We start from the raw sequence: 18,534 nt of genomic DNA on the forward strand, positions 1-18,534 counted from the left end.
GGCAGAGCAATGGAGTAAGCCTGCCCTATCTGGCTCCCTGTCTCCAAAAGGGTGTCCTACTCCTTATTCACTACAAACAGCAAAGTGCATTATGGGTATCCTGTACCATGTGGTGTACCAATTAGCACTCTCTGCGTGATATACATGCCGGCCACTTTATTAGGAACATCTGTACACACGCTCATTCGGGCAATTATCCAGTCAGCCAATCAGGTGGCAGCAGCGCAATGCATAAAACCATGCAGATAAATAAGAAGGATCATAAAAATTGCATTTTGTTTTTTTATTTAGTACTGCCCTGAATAAGCTATTTCACATAACAGATTTGTACATACAGAAGCATCTAAAAAAAAAAAATTATATTGTGGAAAAGTTCCTTTTTTCCCGTCATTTAATTTTAAAAAGTGGAACTTTCATTGATTCTATATTCATTACACATAAAGTGAAATATTCAAAGCCTTTTTTCCACGGCTTACAGCTCATGGAAATCAAAAATCCAGTATCTCAAAATATATATAACATTTCCACGATATTCACATTTTTTGAGATGCACCTGTATAGTTCACAAGACACAATAATAACTGAATTTACACAAAAGAACCAGTTCAAAAGTTCACACACGCTCGATTCTTAATCCCGTGTGTCGTCACCTGGATGATCGGCGACTGTTTATATGTTGTGTGAGAGTTGTTCATGAGTCCCTTGTTCATCCTGAGCAGTTAAACTGCCCACTGTGCTTCAGAAAAATCCTCCAGGTCCTGCACGTTCTTTACTTTTCCAGCACCTTCTACATATCTGACCCCTTTCCAACAGCGACTATATGACGTCGAGACATAGTTTAACTAATGTGCAAAATACATTGTAAACAAAGATAATGTGGTTCCGTGTATACATTTTACAGTAAAGTGTATACATTTGCATTCTCACAAGCGAGGTGAGTGACTGTGGCCACATTCAGCCACTCAGCGAGCCAGAGCTCCAGCTTTCCCTTGAGAGCCTGCCACTTTTTGTCACTAAACATTACCAAGAACCTTCTGTTTTCACAGAAACGGGACACCTTACTGAAGCGGAACGTCTAAACCTAAGCCACATTTGACAACCAAAACTCCCAAACCACTACATCACAACACACGTTCTCCATGACTACCAAAGTCTGCTCCCTCAAAGAGATTAAAGATGGTGATTTTTGATTCAACAGCCATCTTTTGCACATAAGCCACAATACAAACAACAGCTTTCAATCTGACTAACCTGACTCTGGCCTTGTGAGCTAGTACAAAGAGCTTAAGGAATAATAATAATAATAATAACAATAATAATAAAGAAGCAAATGTTCTGTACCGCTAATGCTGCCATTACTGATACAATGCCTGTGGAATTAGCAAACACATCTGCAAAGCATCTGTGCCCCAAATAAACTTCCTCCTAATCAATGTTCAAACTGAGTAGTTATTAACAGCTTGAAGCGTTTATTATATCATAAATGTTGTATAAGAAAATATAAAGATTATATTTTATTAACCCTCTACTGCATGAATTATTACATGTACATTTAACAATAGTTTTTTTTTAATGGATTTTTATTACTTGAGTTAGCAATAAAATATCTTTTTAAAAAAAGATATCTTTTAAAAAAAAAAAAAAAAAGATTTGGGGTGGGTAGATGGTAAATCGTTGCTCTATGGCAACAATGTGCAATGGTGGAAAGTATCATATAGTCACACCAAATGGATGAGAGAGCATTTCCAATTACTGCATTTTCCAGACTATACGTTGCCGATTTTATTTGCCACTTAGTAACATGTAAAAGTTCTATCTTCTAGAAAGGAATTACAGTCCAGACATGTCTTGGGCGAAGTATCTTTTTAATTCTTTCTCTTGAAACGTAACATTTAGAAAATAAGGTGCAATTGCGAAATGTCTGAAATCAGTAATATAGTCAAATTAATGTACAGTATTAATGTAAAGAAAACTTCATGTAAATAAGTACAATAGTAGTTTTGTATTATTGCCTATCATAAAATTGGAGATAAATTAATTGTTGCCATACAGCAACACCATGCAGTACAGGGAACATGCTGTTATAGGAAAATAATCAACAATGGGGTAGTGCGATGCAGAGTTACTGTTACCATCCTGATTATACTCCTGTAACAGCACGATTATTTTCTTATACCAGTACGAATTGTTGAAGTCTTTCAAAGTCTTTACAAATGAAAGCCTACTATTTATGCAACTCTTCATTTCGTTTCGTTTTGTTATTGTGGGATTTCGATCTGAAACCATTTCAATTAACGAGGCAGATGCTCACTTAGCTACCTGCTGTTGAGCTAATGTGCTACAAAAAAAAACACAAAAAAAAACAATCAACATGACAGAAATGTGAATTCAGGAAAATGTGTAAGAAAATAATTTCACTGGTGAAAACGTGTGAACTCTGAAGGTCAGGGCACGTTATAAGGTAAAACCTTTCGAATATTGATAGTGTGATTTCAGTGGGAGAGTTGTAGTTGCTTGCTGTGAAATAATATAATAATATACGAGTTATTATAAAGAGTTCAGTTGAAATGCTTTTTTGAGTTTAGGCTTGTAACTTGACAACTTCGATTCGTCTGTAGTTTTAGGTGTTCGTGACCGTACAGTTTCGTGACGACAGTGAAAGAAGCACATTTGCTTACACGCCCAGTCCTTGTGCTGCAGGTCGATGACAGTTCAGCAATAGCATAGTGGCTCCACACAGCTTCCTTCATTTTACAGACTATCATCATTTGTAAAGTAAAAATAGCGGCACGCAAGATGTGCCAGTTTCCCCAGGAAGTGACTTTTTTTTTTCTTCTTCTTCTTCTTCTCCTTTTAAACACATGGGATGGAAACTGGTGCCTTATTCGCGAATGTTTTACGTGATGTTCATAACTTAAATTCACAAACTTGGATGGAAACATTGCTAATAATAATGTAGTAACGTAATAATGTTGCCGTTTGATTTAGACTTAACTGTACGTTCCATAGTTGTCTATTACAAAACCTACTCAAAGAAATGTGCATAAAAGTGTACAAGATCACTCGAATTGCGATTGTACATTAGCCTTTAAAGGATCTTTTGTCATTATTCTTAACACATCCTTGCCTTTAGTAAGAACAGCTGGTGTGCTAGCTTCGTTGCAGCTCTTACTGTAGCCTCCAAGTGCTTTCCACGTGTGTTTACAGTTGGAGCCTCGTGGAGATTAGAGCAGATTTAGGACAGGACATGCATACTGAGAACAACAGCAGGGCTCAGGATGTGTAACACACACACACACACACACACACACACACTTGTAAAAGGATGGTCATGTGATTTACCTTAACTTAACTTACCTTATACTGGATGTAGCTTGAGGAAATGTATATTTCCTTAATATACTTTATATTGTATGTTGTTCTCTAATTATTTTATGGACAAATCCAGTAAGGAGGTAGGCTGTACAGTTGGAATTGATGGCAGTATAGATAAAGGAGGCATAGTTCAGGTAAGGAAGTTTGTGAAGTCAGTATATGGGGCAAGTATTAGGCACATCCGCAACTGATACTATTCAAAATCTATAAAGTGTAACACTAATTACAGCAATAAGGAAGCACAAAATAATCCTGCTCTTGATAAATTGGGGGATTTTACATCTGATTGGATTTCTGTCCAATCCCTGAGTTAGTTTCATTTAGTTTTTAGAGGTTTTTAAAGGCTTACACGACTCATTACGACTCTAAATAACCAGAGGCGTCACACAGAATAGAACGTTTAGATAGAACTATTTATGTCAAGTAAATAGTTATCGGTGCTTCAGGAAGGAAGATCATAAATTAGAGGAATAAAACGCTCTTGAAGAGATGCAAAGTAGTCCAAACATGTCATCTCAGTGGCTGATTATATAATATGCCATATTTTGGGACATGTGGTGAGCCCGAGGCCTGCTTTTGGTTTTTACCAACCTGCTTTGAGGTTATTTTTTATTTTAGGTCTCCTCCATATTCGGGGTGCTATGGTTTGAAATGTTCACAGCATGATAACCTAGAATAAAAGTGTCATAATTTCATGGCATTAATTGAAAAGAAATATTTGTTACAAACTCTTTTTTTCGTTACACACGTTTGTTTGCATGTCATTATTCGAAGCTGTGTCGTTATTAATACCGTCCTGCAACACTAAAATCTCTCGATGTAAAGACTCAGAGTGTCTTTATGTAAATGGCTGGCCATTGAAATTTTGCATTGTGTGTGTTTAGAGGTCATTTCCTGACTTGTGCGCTTTAACCCATTTGTTCCCGAGGTTATCACACTAAAGATTACTTTTCCTGTATGTTCTGAGATAAAGTATATAATACACTAGGGTTCAGCATTTAGAGTCCAACTACTGTTTACGTTTCTCAGGGCATCATTTGAATAATATTGAAATGTTCTGCCATTGCAAGGCCCTTAACCCTCTCTGTTCCAGGGACACTGTATCATGGCTGACCCTGCGCTCTGACCACAACTTCCTAACAAGCTGGGATATGTGGAAAAAAAAGAATTTACCAATAAAGCCTTCGTCTTTGTTGTCATTCTGCGAATAGAATGAAGGCTGTGAGAAATTGTCTTGTTTAACCTTTTGATCTTTTTGTTTTTAAAAAAATTCACAGAAATACTTTGCTTTCATGGATATCAGACAATTGCAAACACAACACAGGTTTATCAAAAAAAAATATCTTTGTTAAATATAGGTGTGCAACAATTATTGGCAGGCTTTTAGTCAATACTTTGTGCTACATCCCTTTGCCAAGATAACAGCTCTGAGTCTTCTCCTATAACGCCTGAGGAGGTTGGAGGATACATGGCGAGAGATCTGAGATCATTCCTCCATACAGAATCTCTCCAGTTCCTTCAGACTTCAAGGTCCACGCTGGTGGACTCTCCTCTTCAGGTTTTCTATGGGGTTCAAGTCAGGGGACTGGGACGGCCATGGCAGGACCTTGATTTTGTGGTCAGTAAACCATTTTTGTGTTGATTTTGATGTATGTTTTGGATCATTGTCCTGCTGGAAGATCCAACCACGGCCCATTTTAAGCTTCCTGGCAGAGACAGTCAGGTTTTCATTTAATATCTGTTGATATTTGATGGAGTCCATGATGTCATGTATACTAACAAAATGTCCAGGTCCTCTGGCAGAAAAACAGCCCCAAAACATTAAAGATCCACCACCATATTTAACCGTGGGCATGAGGTACTTTTCCATATGGCTACCTCTCTGTGCACCAAAACCACCTCTGGTGTTTATTCCCAAAAAGCTCTATTTTGGTTTCATCTGACCATAGACCCCGATCCCATTTGAAGTTCCAGTAGTGTCTGGCAAACTGAAGACGCTTGCATTTGTTTTTGGATGAGAGTAGAGGCTTTTTTTTCTTGAAACCCTTCCAAACAACTTGTGGTGATGTAGGTGACTTCGGATTGTAGTTTTGGAGACTTTCTGACCCCAAGACGCAACTAACTTCTGCAATTCTCCAGCTGTGATCCTTGGAGATTTTTTAACCACTCGAACCATCCTCTTCACAGTGCGTTGAGCCGATATAGACACACGTCCAATTCCAGGTTGATTCATAACATTTCGAGTTGACTGGAACGTCTTAATTATTGCCCTGATGGTTTCAATGCTTGTGCTATTTTCTTATAGTCACGTCCCATTTTGTGAAGCTGAATAACTTTTTGCCGCACATCACAGCTATTTTCCTTTGTCTTACCCATTGTTATGAATGGGAATTTGGCCTATGTGTTACCTCATATTTATACCCCTGTGAAACAGGAAGTCATGGTTGAAAAATCTCCTGTTCCTAGTCAACCAGCTGTACTAAAAAAAAAAAAGTAAAATATCAATGGAAATATACTTTTAACTATAGATTTTTCTCTTATGAATTCATAGGGGTGCCAATAATTGTTGCACACCTATATTTAACAATGTTTTTTTTTTCTTCTTTTTTTGGATGAACCTGTTTTGTTTGTAATTGCTTGATATCCATGAGAGCAGAGTATTTTTGCGAATTTTCCTAGAAAATTTCAAAAGGTTAAGCAATAAAGACAATTCGCCACAGCCTTCTTTGCTCATTTTTACCAAGGGTGCCAATGTTAGTGGAGGGCACTGTGGCTTAATGGTAAGATTTGATTCCTGCCTCCTCCCTGTGTGCAAAGACTGTAGGCTGCGCTGTAGGCTGATTGGCATTTCCATATTGTCAGTAGTGTGTGATTGTGTGTGTGTGTGTGTGTGTGTGTGTTATTGTGCCCTTCAATGGGCTGGCACCAAGTCCAGGCTGTCCCCTGCCTTGTGCCCCGAGTCCCCTGGGATAGGCTCCAGGCTCCCCGCAACCCTGTGTAGGATTGTGATTGTACAGAAGTGGTAGTTATATATGTATGTGTGTGTATGTGTGTGTGTATGTGTGTGTATGTGTGTTGTGTTGTGTGCCAGCTGTACTAAACAAGATTTGCATTGTATTTATTTTTTAAAAATGTAATTTTCCAAAGAATTACCAAACAAGTTTGCAGCAAACGACATCTGCAGCATTTTATAACGGACTAAACTGACACATGCAGCCTGTACCTTGGAAACGAAGTCCTGGAAAAGTCATTAAAAATTCATTTTCATTTTCCTGACCTAGAAAGGTTTTGACAATTATTAAATATGGACTAGGTTTTGAAAATGCTGTGGAATTTTGTGTCTAACCACAAACAAAACCCAAATAAATATGTAAATACATATTTTTTTATGTCAATAAATATTAAAATACATATTTAACTAAATAACTTATTAAAATTCAAATAAAAAAATTATTTACAAGAAAAATTTGTTTTAATTGAATATAATCTTTTAATATACATTGCTAGGAAAAATTTAACACCTAACATTTCAGCAATGTAACTAAAATGAAAATGTTTCAGTAAAGAATACATTTAAGAGGACTGAGAGAAATGTACTAATGTAGACTTTATTTTACTGGGAAAAAAAAATCACCCAACATTTTAGCCATTCACCCTGGTTCTGGCTTCTCATCTGCTCTAGGGCTGTCAAATTCAAATTTCAACTTCGAATGTTCGTCGAATTTCAGATAAAAATGCACATTCGAATGCAAAAACCGTGCATCAGAATTTAAGATGTGTAGCAAGCGCCGTCACAGATTTGAAGTAAAACGTACTGGTGAAAAAATGACAAGATATTAACGATGTTTTTTGAAGGAGAAAAATCTAGAAAGAATAGTTCTAGTGTTTTAAATATTCCAGACACAGTCAGTGATGTCGGGGACTGAGCCGCTTAACCCTTTTTACCAGTCTACTGGTGTTCCAGTCCATATAGGTCAGATATATTGTAACGGATCACGAATAAAAGCGTCACACCACCTGTCGTCGATTATTTTCCTATAAACGTACACGCTGAAGTGTTGCCCCCCCCCCCCCCCCCCCCCCAACTTAATACCTAATTCATTACTCTGTCCTCCACAGCTGAAGATCTCTTTTAACGAGTCGAGCCTGCAGAGCACCTTCGAGTACCCGTCCGAGAGCAGCTTCTGGGACAGCGGCGACGAGGAAGAAGATGGAGGAGCAGTGGCAGGAGGAGGAGGAGGAGGAGAGGAAGACGGAGGCGTCAGCGTGGAAAGGATCCGCATCCCCCGGCCGAGTTACACCTCCAGCCCGACCTCTCACAGCCCCAACAGTACTGGTGAGACAGCGAGGAAACGAACAGAATTAGAGGAAGAGAGAGAGGGATGAGCAGGCCAGGAAATGTATTCAGACTGGGTCAATGATACGCTTTCTACTCTTGCGGCTTGGAAGGAATTTCTGTTTGAGGAAACACTCACTGATTCAGGGCCAGTTCAGCAGCGGTGTTCATGTCAGCTAAATTTAGATGCAGCATGCCGAGTGTAATGAAATACTCTTTCTGCTCAGTCCTGACACCTGCTGGTCAAATGTGATGAGGAAATAAAACTATTTGTGAAAAGTGCAATACAGGTTCATACATTCCCAATGAAAGGGCCAGGAGAAGAAAATATTGCTTTCTTTTAACAACAATCATTGGTGATCTAGTTAGTGTGGTTACATTTATTGTCGTGATATTAGATGAGGGAGAAAAAAGCTAATATTTATTAATATTTATTAGCTGCATAATGAAATCGTATCACGAGCGTCCGGTTCTGTCGTCTGTACTTTGTGTAATTCGTTCTTTCGCTCGATTAAATAATCCTCCTTGTTCTCAATCATTATGCGCAACCGTATTTGACGTTCACCTGCTCAGTCACCGCTAATGAAGTATTATGGATGTGTCTGAAAAAATATCATCCCAAATGGAGAGCAAATCTGGGAAGAGTGTCACGCCGTGTAATCATCTGGCACAACTGTTCAGTATCGTTACGTTGGGATTGCGGCGCCAAAACTTACTGTTTCTACTCAGAACATGCCACCTCACGTTAAATGGGGAGGGGGGGAATCATTCGAAGCAATATTTATTAGGATGTTAATTCCATTAATGTCATTCTTCTGTCGTCAGATCTATCCAGCTACACTCCAAAGCACTCTGTGGAGTTCACTGCGTGGCAGGAGAAGAAGCTCAGTGACTCTACAGACCCGGGCGATGCAAATTCCCAGCGTACTGACATGTCAGACGAGGTGATGGTGAGTCACCTGTTTATTCAGCGTTCTGGAAAAGTGTTGTGTTTTTTTTAAGGATTTTTTTTCTTGTATGTGTGTGAAAGTAATGTATTCACAAAACACGGAGGATATAAATCTATTTTCTGATGCATATTACATTTGACATTTTCCTTTCTCATGCAAGAAAAAGACCTTTTGTCTTGAAGTTGCCCTCACCTGTGTAAAACAAAATTAAGTAAAGCCATTGGCATTTAAATGAAATGCAGTAGGTATTTGTGCTGGTTTGGGTTTGTGAGATATTGTACCATTATACAGTACTGTAATGTAAATCTTCATCAATATGTGTTTCAACTTCCTTAGCTTCATGTTTTATCCTTATGACAGTCTGCAGTTGAGGTCATTTATGTACGCCTTGCCGAATCTGCAAAATGTTAAAAATGTATTTATTTTTTTATATAAGAGGGATCGGAAAAATCGCATGTTGTTTGTTATTTATTCCTGCTCTGAATAAGCTATTTCACATAACATATGTTTACATATAATCCACAAGGCACAGTAATAACTGAATTTACGCAAATGAACCAGTTCAAAAGTTCACACACGCTCGATTCTTAATCCCGTGTGTCGTCACCTGGATGATCAGCGACTGTGTTTATATGTTCTGTGAGAGTTCTTCACGAGTCCCTTGTTCGTCCTGAGCAGTTAAACTGCCCACTGTTCTTCAGAAAAATCCTCCAGGTGCTGCACATTCTTTACTTTTCCATCATCTACTGCATATTTGACTCCTTTCCAACAGCGACTATATGATGTTCAGATCCATCTTTTCACACCGAGGACAACCGAGGGACTCGTACACGACTATTACAAAAGGTGCAAACATTCACTGATGCTCAAGAAGGCGACATGATACATTAAGAGTCAGCGGGGTGTAAACTTTTGAACAGGATGATTAGTGTAAATTGTTATTATTTTGGCCTCTGGGAAACATGTAAATATGCTGTAGCTCTTGAAGGGCGGTATTAAATAAAAAAAAAGTAATATCTTTAAACAAAATAATAACAATTTACACCGATCACCCTGTGATATCAAGCGTAAGTAAACTTTTAAACTGGTTTATTTGTGTACATTCAGTTAATATTGTGTCTTTTTGTAAACATCTGTTATGTGAAATCGCTTATTCAGGGCAGGACTAAAAAAAAAAATGCAGTTTTTATGATCCGTCTTTTTTTTTTTTTTTTTTTTTAACCCTGACTGGCGAATTCAACTGTACTGTGGTATAAAGCTATTTTTAAAACTCGAGGTCAAGGGCAGCTGTTACTGTACCACAATGATGAAGTTTGCATACAGTGCCTCAGTATTTCCATTCTCCCACCTGTTAGTCCTGTGTTTCATTATACAGAAGAATATACACATAACGTGTACGATTTCCATCAGTAAACAGTCATTTATTTGAAAGAATACAGGGTGTCCCGAAGGTCTCCATACATATGGGACTATGTAACGTCGGTTGTGCCTCCATCAGTGGACGTCCATGTCTCGGTCGGTCCGCGACACTTCCAGTCTTTTTGAATTTGTTAATAAGTTTAGCATCAGTCTTGTGTGTGTGTGTGTGTGTGTGGTGTGGTGTGGTGTGTGTGTGTTCTGTGCTTGCCATGTTTCCTGTTAAAGTCCCTCGCAACCTTACGACAGCTTCCCGATCCAGCCATGAGAGCGATTTCGAAACGTTCTTCTTGGTCAAAAGTGTTCCTGAATGTTATCTAAAGAAAAAAAACCAGTATGAAGTATGAAAAATTTTGGAAGCTATTTTACCAATAAGTGTTAATTTCCCCAATATATGGAGACTTTTGGGACACCCTTGTATAATATGTGTACGGATTATAAAAACGTATGTAGGTTACGTGCTTGCATTATAAAGATATTAACAAGTCGTTTAAATGTCAGCCATAGACCGGAAAACCGGACCAGCACAAACAATTTCTACGTCATAAAACTGGCACAAGTATTCAGTTCCATCTACATGGTCGTCCTTAAAGAATTTCCAGACGTTATTTAACAGGGAAAAGCCAAACCCCTGTCATTTTTCTGATTCAAAAAAGTATTTAAATCTAAATGTTAATAGAACCAACGAAAATGACTCGTCTTTTTCTTTTTTTTTCCCCCCTCAAGTTGACGCCAGCAGACAGCTCCTCTCTCTCCGACTTCAGCAGTGAACCAGCTCTATACTTCTAAATTTCCCCAGAACCCTGGAGCACACTGGACCAACCACCAGCCTGGACAACTCACAACCCCACACACACACACACACACACATACACACAAGAACCAGTAGCATTCACACAAACAAGCTGTCTTTCCATTCCATCTCTGCTGAGGTGTTACCAGCCAACCTGTACGGTTGATTTGATTTGCTCTTGACTTCCTGTCTCCATGTGCTTTATGTACTGCGAGAGAAAAAGAAAGAAAAAAACGTTTTAAAGGCTCAAACGTCGCCTTTCTGTCTCTCGCCCTCTATATCTGTGTAGCTCTGTTCACCTCATGAAAGTGACCAAATTTCCTAAACACGGAGAAAGACGCTTGGACTCGGCTGATGTAAATAATAAGACTCTGCCCAAGATATAAAGAGAGAGAGAAAAAAAGGAAATAAAAAGAGACAGTACATATAGCAGTACATAACAAACGAAAGGGTGCCACAATTCTTGTTCTTTTTGTTCTTGTTCCACCACTTTTACTGTCCTGTGTATGTTTCATGTTTCCTGGATGCCTGTGTTGTGCAACTTGTCCAATATGAAGCTCCTCTTCAGTGACCTCGCACATCTAGTTTGCTCACGCGAGTCGGATTTGCATTGCGTTTGACGCCGTTTACAGCAAGCGGCTCTTAAAGACCGAGTTATGCTTTATTCTGAACAGGCAGGGCGGGACGTAAACAACAGGATGTGCATGGTTTTTACCGTTGTCCATGAAAATAACACATGGGCACGTAGAGATCGGGGCCGTGCCGATTTCTCCGCAGCCTCAGAGATTGATTAAAGTGGAACGCTTGTGATGTAATGTTTGGGAAATGTGGATAAACGATAGATTCTCTGGGCAGTAGTTAAGGCATTCGGCTTAATGTGATCAGTAGGTTATGGGTTCAAATCCCAGCATTACCAAGCTGCCACTGCTGGCTCTTTCAGCAATCGATAAACTACTTAGTTGCATCTTGTCACTTTAGATTTTTAAAAAAATTATAAAAAAACAGTCAATTTTAGCAACGCTGGTCTCATACCTGACACTGCACTGTGATAGTGATGCCTGACTTGACTCATTGAAACAGCTCATGGTCTGAACCGGCTCTTTTTATTGAATCAGTTGAACCACTTTTCAAAATAATTTTAAAAAAGACTAATTTAAGAATAAACCGAAACATCACACGACATCCAACTATTTTCACTTCATTTTTATACCACGCGCATGTCAGTCCACGTAGTGGCTCCGTGCACTGAACTCTAACAAGCGAATCAAAATGAGCCAAATCGAGTCAGATGATCGACTCTATGAACCAATAACTTTGCCATCAGCGATGTTTGAATATAGGAACCACAAAGAAACGTGCAGCTCCCAAGATCCACTGCGACGTACGATGAACTCAATCACTTGACTCATCGAGTCTGCGGGGAATCAGTTGTCGAGTCACTTTCTGTCATGTTTGACTTGAAATCCAACAAAATGAGCTGATCCCATAAACCGTTACAACACTGGGAGTTGTTTAGCTAGATTGTTGTTTAAACAAACAAGCTGGAACATTATGTTGCGCAATCTGAAGGTTTTATGTCCTTGTCGTCCCCCAAAGGCAAAATTGAATCAGTCAAACAGGAGTTCGAAAGAATCGACTCAGTAAATTGAACTTAACATTACTGGTGAAAGAGGCGTTTTATGAGACAGGTGTCGGAGGCGTACCTCCCGCTGTTTTGCTGAGGTGGACGTGCACTTTTTACAAACCGCCATGCTCAACCCTGTATTCAGATGGAAGCATAACTCGGACGTTTATGTACAACCAAAAGTTAAAAAGTAACATCACTGATGGTTTCAACGAACACAATGCAACACTTTAAATATGCAGCTATTATTATGTAAACAACCAGCTCTGATATATTTATAACACTGTCTTGAATGAGATATAACACTGTGTCAGTGATGTAACGGCATATCGAACACCGCAGTATTGTTCATCGATGCCAACAGACATTTCCTCTGGTGTTAAGTCGTCATTTTTACGTGTAGTGACATCACTATATAAGGTTATATAAGCAGGTTCGGATTTCATTTTCTTTGTCCTGCTCACGCACTACGTGACTTTCTGAACTCGAAATTCTTTCACATTCCAGTGAGCAAAAAAGGAACGGTTAGTTCAGTCACGATGTGTGTGTGTGTGTGTGTGTGTGTGTGTGTGTGTGTGTGTGTGTGTGTGTGTGTGTGTGTGAGGACAAAAAGACTGCCTGGAGACACAATGCCAACTGACCCTAGTGTGTGTGGGAGCGTATGTGGATGTGCAAGAGGGATTCTCATTAGTCTCAATATGCTTTCTTTGGCCAGTATTCTACACGCTTTCATAATTTATTTCATAAACAAGAAATTTTCTTAGTTTAGAACTTTTAGTATCTTTTTAGGAATTTTAGCGAGAAGTTCTACACATCTGCCGTAGCATTAAGGTGCTTTATTTTTAACAAAAATTTTTTTAAAAGAGGATGAAGAAAAGGAAAAGCTTGACTTTTACTTTCATTCATTTGCACTGGGTTTTTTTTTTCTTCTTTGCTTTATTTTGCACCTTTTGTAATCTTGCTTAAAACGTTGAGATGGTTGGGGAAGTGTCGCAGTCATGGATGGACTAATTTTGGGAAATGACAGCTGTAATGAACACCGAAATGGCAGAGATACTGTAATAGTTAAGTAGTAATATTCCTCTACTACCCACAGGGAAAAAATTTGCTATAGGTGTCAGATATTTTGCATCGATGCTTCATTCCAATAACAGCTTGATTAGTAAGTAAAAAAAATAAAATAAACTAGCAAGTCTGAAAAACATTAGCTAAAATGTTAAGAGTAGCTAGCTTAGGAGTCTTCAGAGAAAAGGTTAGGAGCCTGTGCATTTACGTATGAGGTAAAAAGTTGAATAAAACCGTCCATCCACTCTTCCACACCTCCCTGTTCATTTTCATAGTGGAAACAGGTTGCTGTTTGTACTGTACATTTAACTTTATTTTCTTGTATTTCTGTCCTTGGCTAAATTTACATGTACAATTTGTGTCATTGATTTTGAAGAAGATTTGGAGAGAAAAAAACAACAACCTACTGTTAAACCTGCAAACTGATGTTCAATAAAGTGAAGGCGGTTAATGGGGTCGGTTGTGACAATTTTAATGGTCATGAAACAAAAAACACAAATCCCTAGAAATAACCTTTATTAAAAACGTCCCATTTAAATACAGTGCATCGCCATAGTAGGAAATGAATTCAATATTAAAATATCAAGATATGAAAGGGTTAAATGCTGCATGGTATCGGGGCATTTCAACATGAAATTAAAGGAAACGACTATAGAGGTAAACGGTCTTTGCTGCGCCTGGGATCTGTGGCTTTGCTGAGGTTCCCAGTCTCCTTCTTCAAAACACTTAACAGGGTCTGAGAACTTTCTAGAATCTGGGAGAGAGCGAGAGAGGGGAAAAAAAAAGAATTAGTTTTTATACACAGCAAGCGAATGAATCAAGTAACTGCTTCATGTCTGGTTTTATGCTTAGAGAGGTGCTCATACTGCTAACAAGAAACTCCTAGCTGGTAGAAAGAAAAAACTAAATTATTCAAGACAAAACCCCTAATGCAAAAAAAAAAATTAAAAAACATTTTTGGCTGTAACAATTACAAAAAAAAAAAAAAAAAAAAACCTCCAAAATCCTGTTATCGGACTTATCTGACTTATCTAAACTGTTAGATCTGACCTTTCGTTGTAGGCATATTTAATCATGTCTAGGTAATATTTTTTTTGCCTTGAATGCCACGTGTCATTTTTTTAACATATCTGGACGTAAAAGAACTGCCATGCTTAATAAATATACATACCTGATGTTAAATATATACTTGCCTAATGTTAGCCAAGTCCAACTTACGCTATTTCATACAAATGAACTCAAAACATTCTCCATTTACCTTGCTAGAATGTAAGGGCACCCTGTGAGCCTAGTCCAACGCATGCGAGATATGGGAAGGGGGTGTGGCTTCTAGGCGAGTTATATATCAGAGTTCCTTATTCGTATGTCGACTGTTAGAAAAAAGATGCTCATTTGGTGCATTTTTTTTTTAAACTCGTACAAGTGTACTCTGAATAGCTACTGAACGTACAATATCGAGTAGAGATGATAAAATTTTGTATAAGATATAAGCCAATTATAAGCCAAGAGGCCACAGTTCCGCATTCTACTGCTCACAAGTTCACCCAGACAGGGAAATAACCGCTATAATCCTGCGTCCTTTCCCCTTCAGTGAACTGGCTGTTCTGCCGGTGAATTTTATTTGTGTTTGTCTCCCATATAGCTGTAGCAAGTGGTCAAAAATAATCGTAAATGCTATGGCTAATCTGTAGATATTCCCACCTCTGATTCATTCATTTTAAAATGTAGCACCAAGTGGATGAGACACATGCAGTCTTCCGTCCCACCTCCCATCACTGTGTTGGTTTTTAATCAGCCACATGTGGGAGAGTGTGTCCACTTCATTAGTTGAGATGCTTTGCGTTACCCAGAGGTAGTACCACTGAAACCGGTCAGCGGTTGACTGATTACGTTCACGTTAAATCTATTAATTCTGTTGTGATTTTTGTTTGAAAGCACAAAGCAGAATTGTTGTTCATTATCTACAATGTGAAATAATCTCCAAAGGATTACCTTAATAAATTACATTACAGGAAGAAAAAAAAAATAATTCACGAAATAAGATCTTGATCCGTACCTTCATGTATGCAGCTTCCGTCTCAGCGATGGTCCGGTCTAGTTCGCTGCGGGTAGTGAGGCGGTGGTCCAGACTCTCGGACACGCGGTTTAACTTCTCCGTGAGCACACGGATGTCATGCTGGAGACGAGTCTTCTCCTCTTCTTCCTGCTGGATCTGCTTATTCAGCTCGTCCCTCTTCAAGAACAGCTCCTCTATACCTGAGGAAGGAGAACCAATTACATTTGGAAATTTCTGGAACACTCTCGCTGCGTTTTAGCTTCGGAAGGATTTTTTTTTTAATAAATTTGCCATCATTTGAATTTGGGTTTAAGGAATACAATACAATAATGACAGCAGACTTACTGTTGCCACCCCAAAGATAGTTAGATTTCTATTATAGCATGTCCTCAAATGTATTATTTCCTCTGATACCACAACAATTACATTGTCAGATTTTGTACATGTTGTATTTTTTATTTATTAAAACACAACACGTCATAATCGTTTCCATTTGTAGAGCTGTTCGCTATAATCTAGATGAGCAACTTTAACATTACACAGCATTTGTTTTTCACACAACTTAATTACCTCTGAACACACTTTAATGTGAACTGCAATATAAAAGTGCAGTATAAATAATCTATACTGTACATTTGTTCATGGTAATGAAAAGTAAGTGGGACTTTCTATAGGTACAAAAAAAAACCCTTTGTTCAGCAGAATTTCCGCTGAATCATACAAAACTAATTAATGAAGGAGGACCACGCGTGTTTATCACGGACTAAACCAACAACCAAAGAATGCCTCGAGTGCAACTTTTTTCCAAAATAAGCCCCAAAATCTGACTTACATTAGAGATATTATTAGTAGACAGAGGTGTGCAAAGTCGCGCTGCAACTCTACTAAACTCGTATCACATTAATGAGAGATCTTTTACTCCTGTTTTATTCATGCAGGTTTAATAATTCTAGCTTAATCCTGACTACTTTTTCTAAAATATCCTGGAAATTGTGATTTTTTTTTTTTATCAGCCGATTTTGTACTTAATCTTTTCAATTGTAAAATGTTACAATTTTTACAGATTCTCCTTTTCAATGTTAGACAATGTAGACATTAAATAAATATTAAACAGATATTAACCCTTTATTGTATCGTGTTGCCATATGGCAACAATTAATGTATTATTTTTTTAAAACAAAATTGCTGTTTTACTTATGTACATTCATTTTACTATATTACTCATTTCAGACATTCTGCAGTTGCACTTTATTTTTATATCATTGTATAATTATATTATATAATAGTATTTTGATTATGATACTTTCCACCATTCCAAAAATATATTTTTATTGCTTGAACTAATTCAAGTGATAAAAATCCATAACAACATTTTCTTTTTAATGTAAATGTAATAATTCATGCTGCAGAGGGTTAATGCATCATTGAATTATTATTACTATTATTTTTAGAAATTATTCTAAACTTCTGTCATATCACCCACACTATGTAGAACTCAATATAAATAAACTTTAAAAACATATACACAAACTATGCCAAATCTGGATTATTTTCAATAATTTTTCATAATCATATGTATAATATTTTATAGTTCTATTTAACATCTTAAATAAATTACAACTGAAAAGGAGAAAAATTTGATAAATTGTAATTCGTCATAATTAAATGTTTTTTAAAAATAATTTTAAAATGTACCGAATGTTTACATCAAATCAGCACCTTCCAATCAGAGTTTGTAATTGTTCTTTAAACCAACAAACAAACAAACAAAAAAGTTTGAAAAACGAATCATGATACCAAGATACAAGTACAATGTGTATTGTGACATAAATGATCACAACATCAATATATCATCTGTTTGCCCAGTCCTAATTTTAAGGTATTATTGATATTAGTGATAGTTTTATTAATATCATTGATAGTTTATGTTGACCAAATCAGCTGAGTGTGAGGAAATATAGAACTGTAGTACTTAAAATGGATCCAGGAAGTATAACTACATGGGTCTGTGATTTTCTAACTTGCTTCCAGACGACTCCATTATTAAAGCTATTATGCCTATAAATATTGTCAACTGCAATCTAATGACATGTTTAATAATAAAAATGGGTGGAAAGTTAATAAAGTTAATAAATTTAATAAAAACAATTAATAAACAAACGCGCGCACACACACAGGCTCCAAACAAAACATGATTGTACAAATGTAAATAAAGTTCTTGTTTTTATTAGTTTGTTTATTTAAAAAAAAAATCATTTAAAATACATTTGCACTGAGGGGGTCTTTGACTTTTTTTTTTTTTTAACGCCAATACAGTGATCAGATTATGATCATTTCTTCCATGGTGTCTCTCCAGATCTTAAAACGTATTAAATCTGAACACACCACCTTTATTCCAAATTAGATAGGCTAAGATAAAGTTTCCTGCTTTAAAATAATTCAATAAAAGAACATTTTCAGCAGATACTGAAAACAGGAAAACTGCTGGCCTTGCTTTATGGCAGCTACTTAACTACTTAGACTTTAAATCCACATTAGTCCTCCTAGCAGAGTGAGTAAATTAAGTTATTTTAAAACAAAAACAAAAACAACAACAACAAAAGAAATCACAGAAATATGGAGCTTACAATATGGACTTACACTTGACCAGCTCGTTGTTGTATGTCTGCAGTGCAGCTCCTTGTTGGGTCATTGCTGATTACCTTTAATTCGCCCCAAGTCCACCTGCTTTACACTAAACTTCTACTTTTAATGCTCATATATTGAAGCTCGTTAACTATCTTGCTTAAAATCCTGGCTGCAATTCGCTCCACAGTGTCTCTGTATCAGACCCACGCGTCAGTCCTCCCTGTTTCTGTTTCCAGAGCGATTTACAAATAAGAACTCCCCCCCCTCAAGTCGTTCTATCAACTTCCGGGA

The 18,534-nt window shown here is 37.5% G+C and overlaps 2 protein-coding genes across 2 annotated transcripts in view; one reads left to right on the forward strand and one right to left on the reverse strand.

Annotated features, from left to right (window-relative positions):
* tprn (taperin) overlaps positions 1-14,014 on the forward strand; it is a 28,281-nt gene extending 14,267 nt beyond the window's left edge. The window contains exons 2-4 of the mRNA XM_017459983.3: positions 7,495-7,711; positions 8,537-8,661; positions 10,804-14,014. Coding sequence (XP_017315472.1) covers positions 7,495-7,711; positions 8,537-8,661; positions 10,804-10,866 — 405 coding nt within the window. The 3' untranslated portion in view covers positions 10,867-14,014. The remainder of the gene's footprint in view (positions 1-7,494; positions 7,712-8,536; positions 8,662-10,803) is intronic.
* Positions 14,015-14,058: 44 nt separating this feature from the next.
* ssna1 (Sjogren syndrome nuclear autoantigen 1) lies at positions 14,059-18,486 on the reverse strand. The gene is made up of 3 exons (XM_017459986.3): positions 18,256-18,486; positions 15,616-15,815; positions 14,059-14,313 (listed from the first exon to the last, which is right to left on the reverse strand). The coding sequence occupies exons 1-3, from the start codon at positions 18,305-18,307 to the stop codon at positions 14,209-14,211; spliced, it is 357 nt and encodes a 118-aa protein (XP_017315475.1). The 5' UTR covers positions 18,308-18,486; the 3' UTR covers positions 14,059-14,208.
* Between the last annotated feature and the right edge of the window lie 48 nt (positions 18,487-18,534).

The sequence above is a fragment of the Ictalurus punctatus genome, chromosome 28, assembly GCF_001660625.3.
Source record: "Ictalurus punctatus breed USDA103 chromosome 28, Coco_2.0, whole genome shotgun sequence".
NCBI lineage: Eukaryota > Metazoa > Chordata > Actinopteri > Siluriformes > Ictaluridae > Ictalurus > Ictalurus punctatus.

Excerpts from the sequence above, each read along its gene's own strand:
- ssna1 (XM_017459986.3), bottom strand. The coding sequence starts at position 18,307 with ATGACCCAACAAGGAGCTGCACTGCAGACATACAACAACGAGCTGGTC. Across the intron at positions 15,816-18,255 it reads CAACAACGAGCTGGTCAAGT|GTATAGAGGAGCTGTTCTTG; the intron begins GTAAGTCCATAT and ends CTCCTTCCTCAG. Across the intron at positions 14,314-15,615 it reads CGGAAGCTGCATACATGAAG|ATTCTAGAAAGTTCTCAGAC; the intron begins GTACGGATCAAG and ends GCTCTCTCCCAG.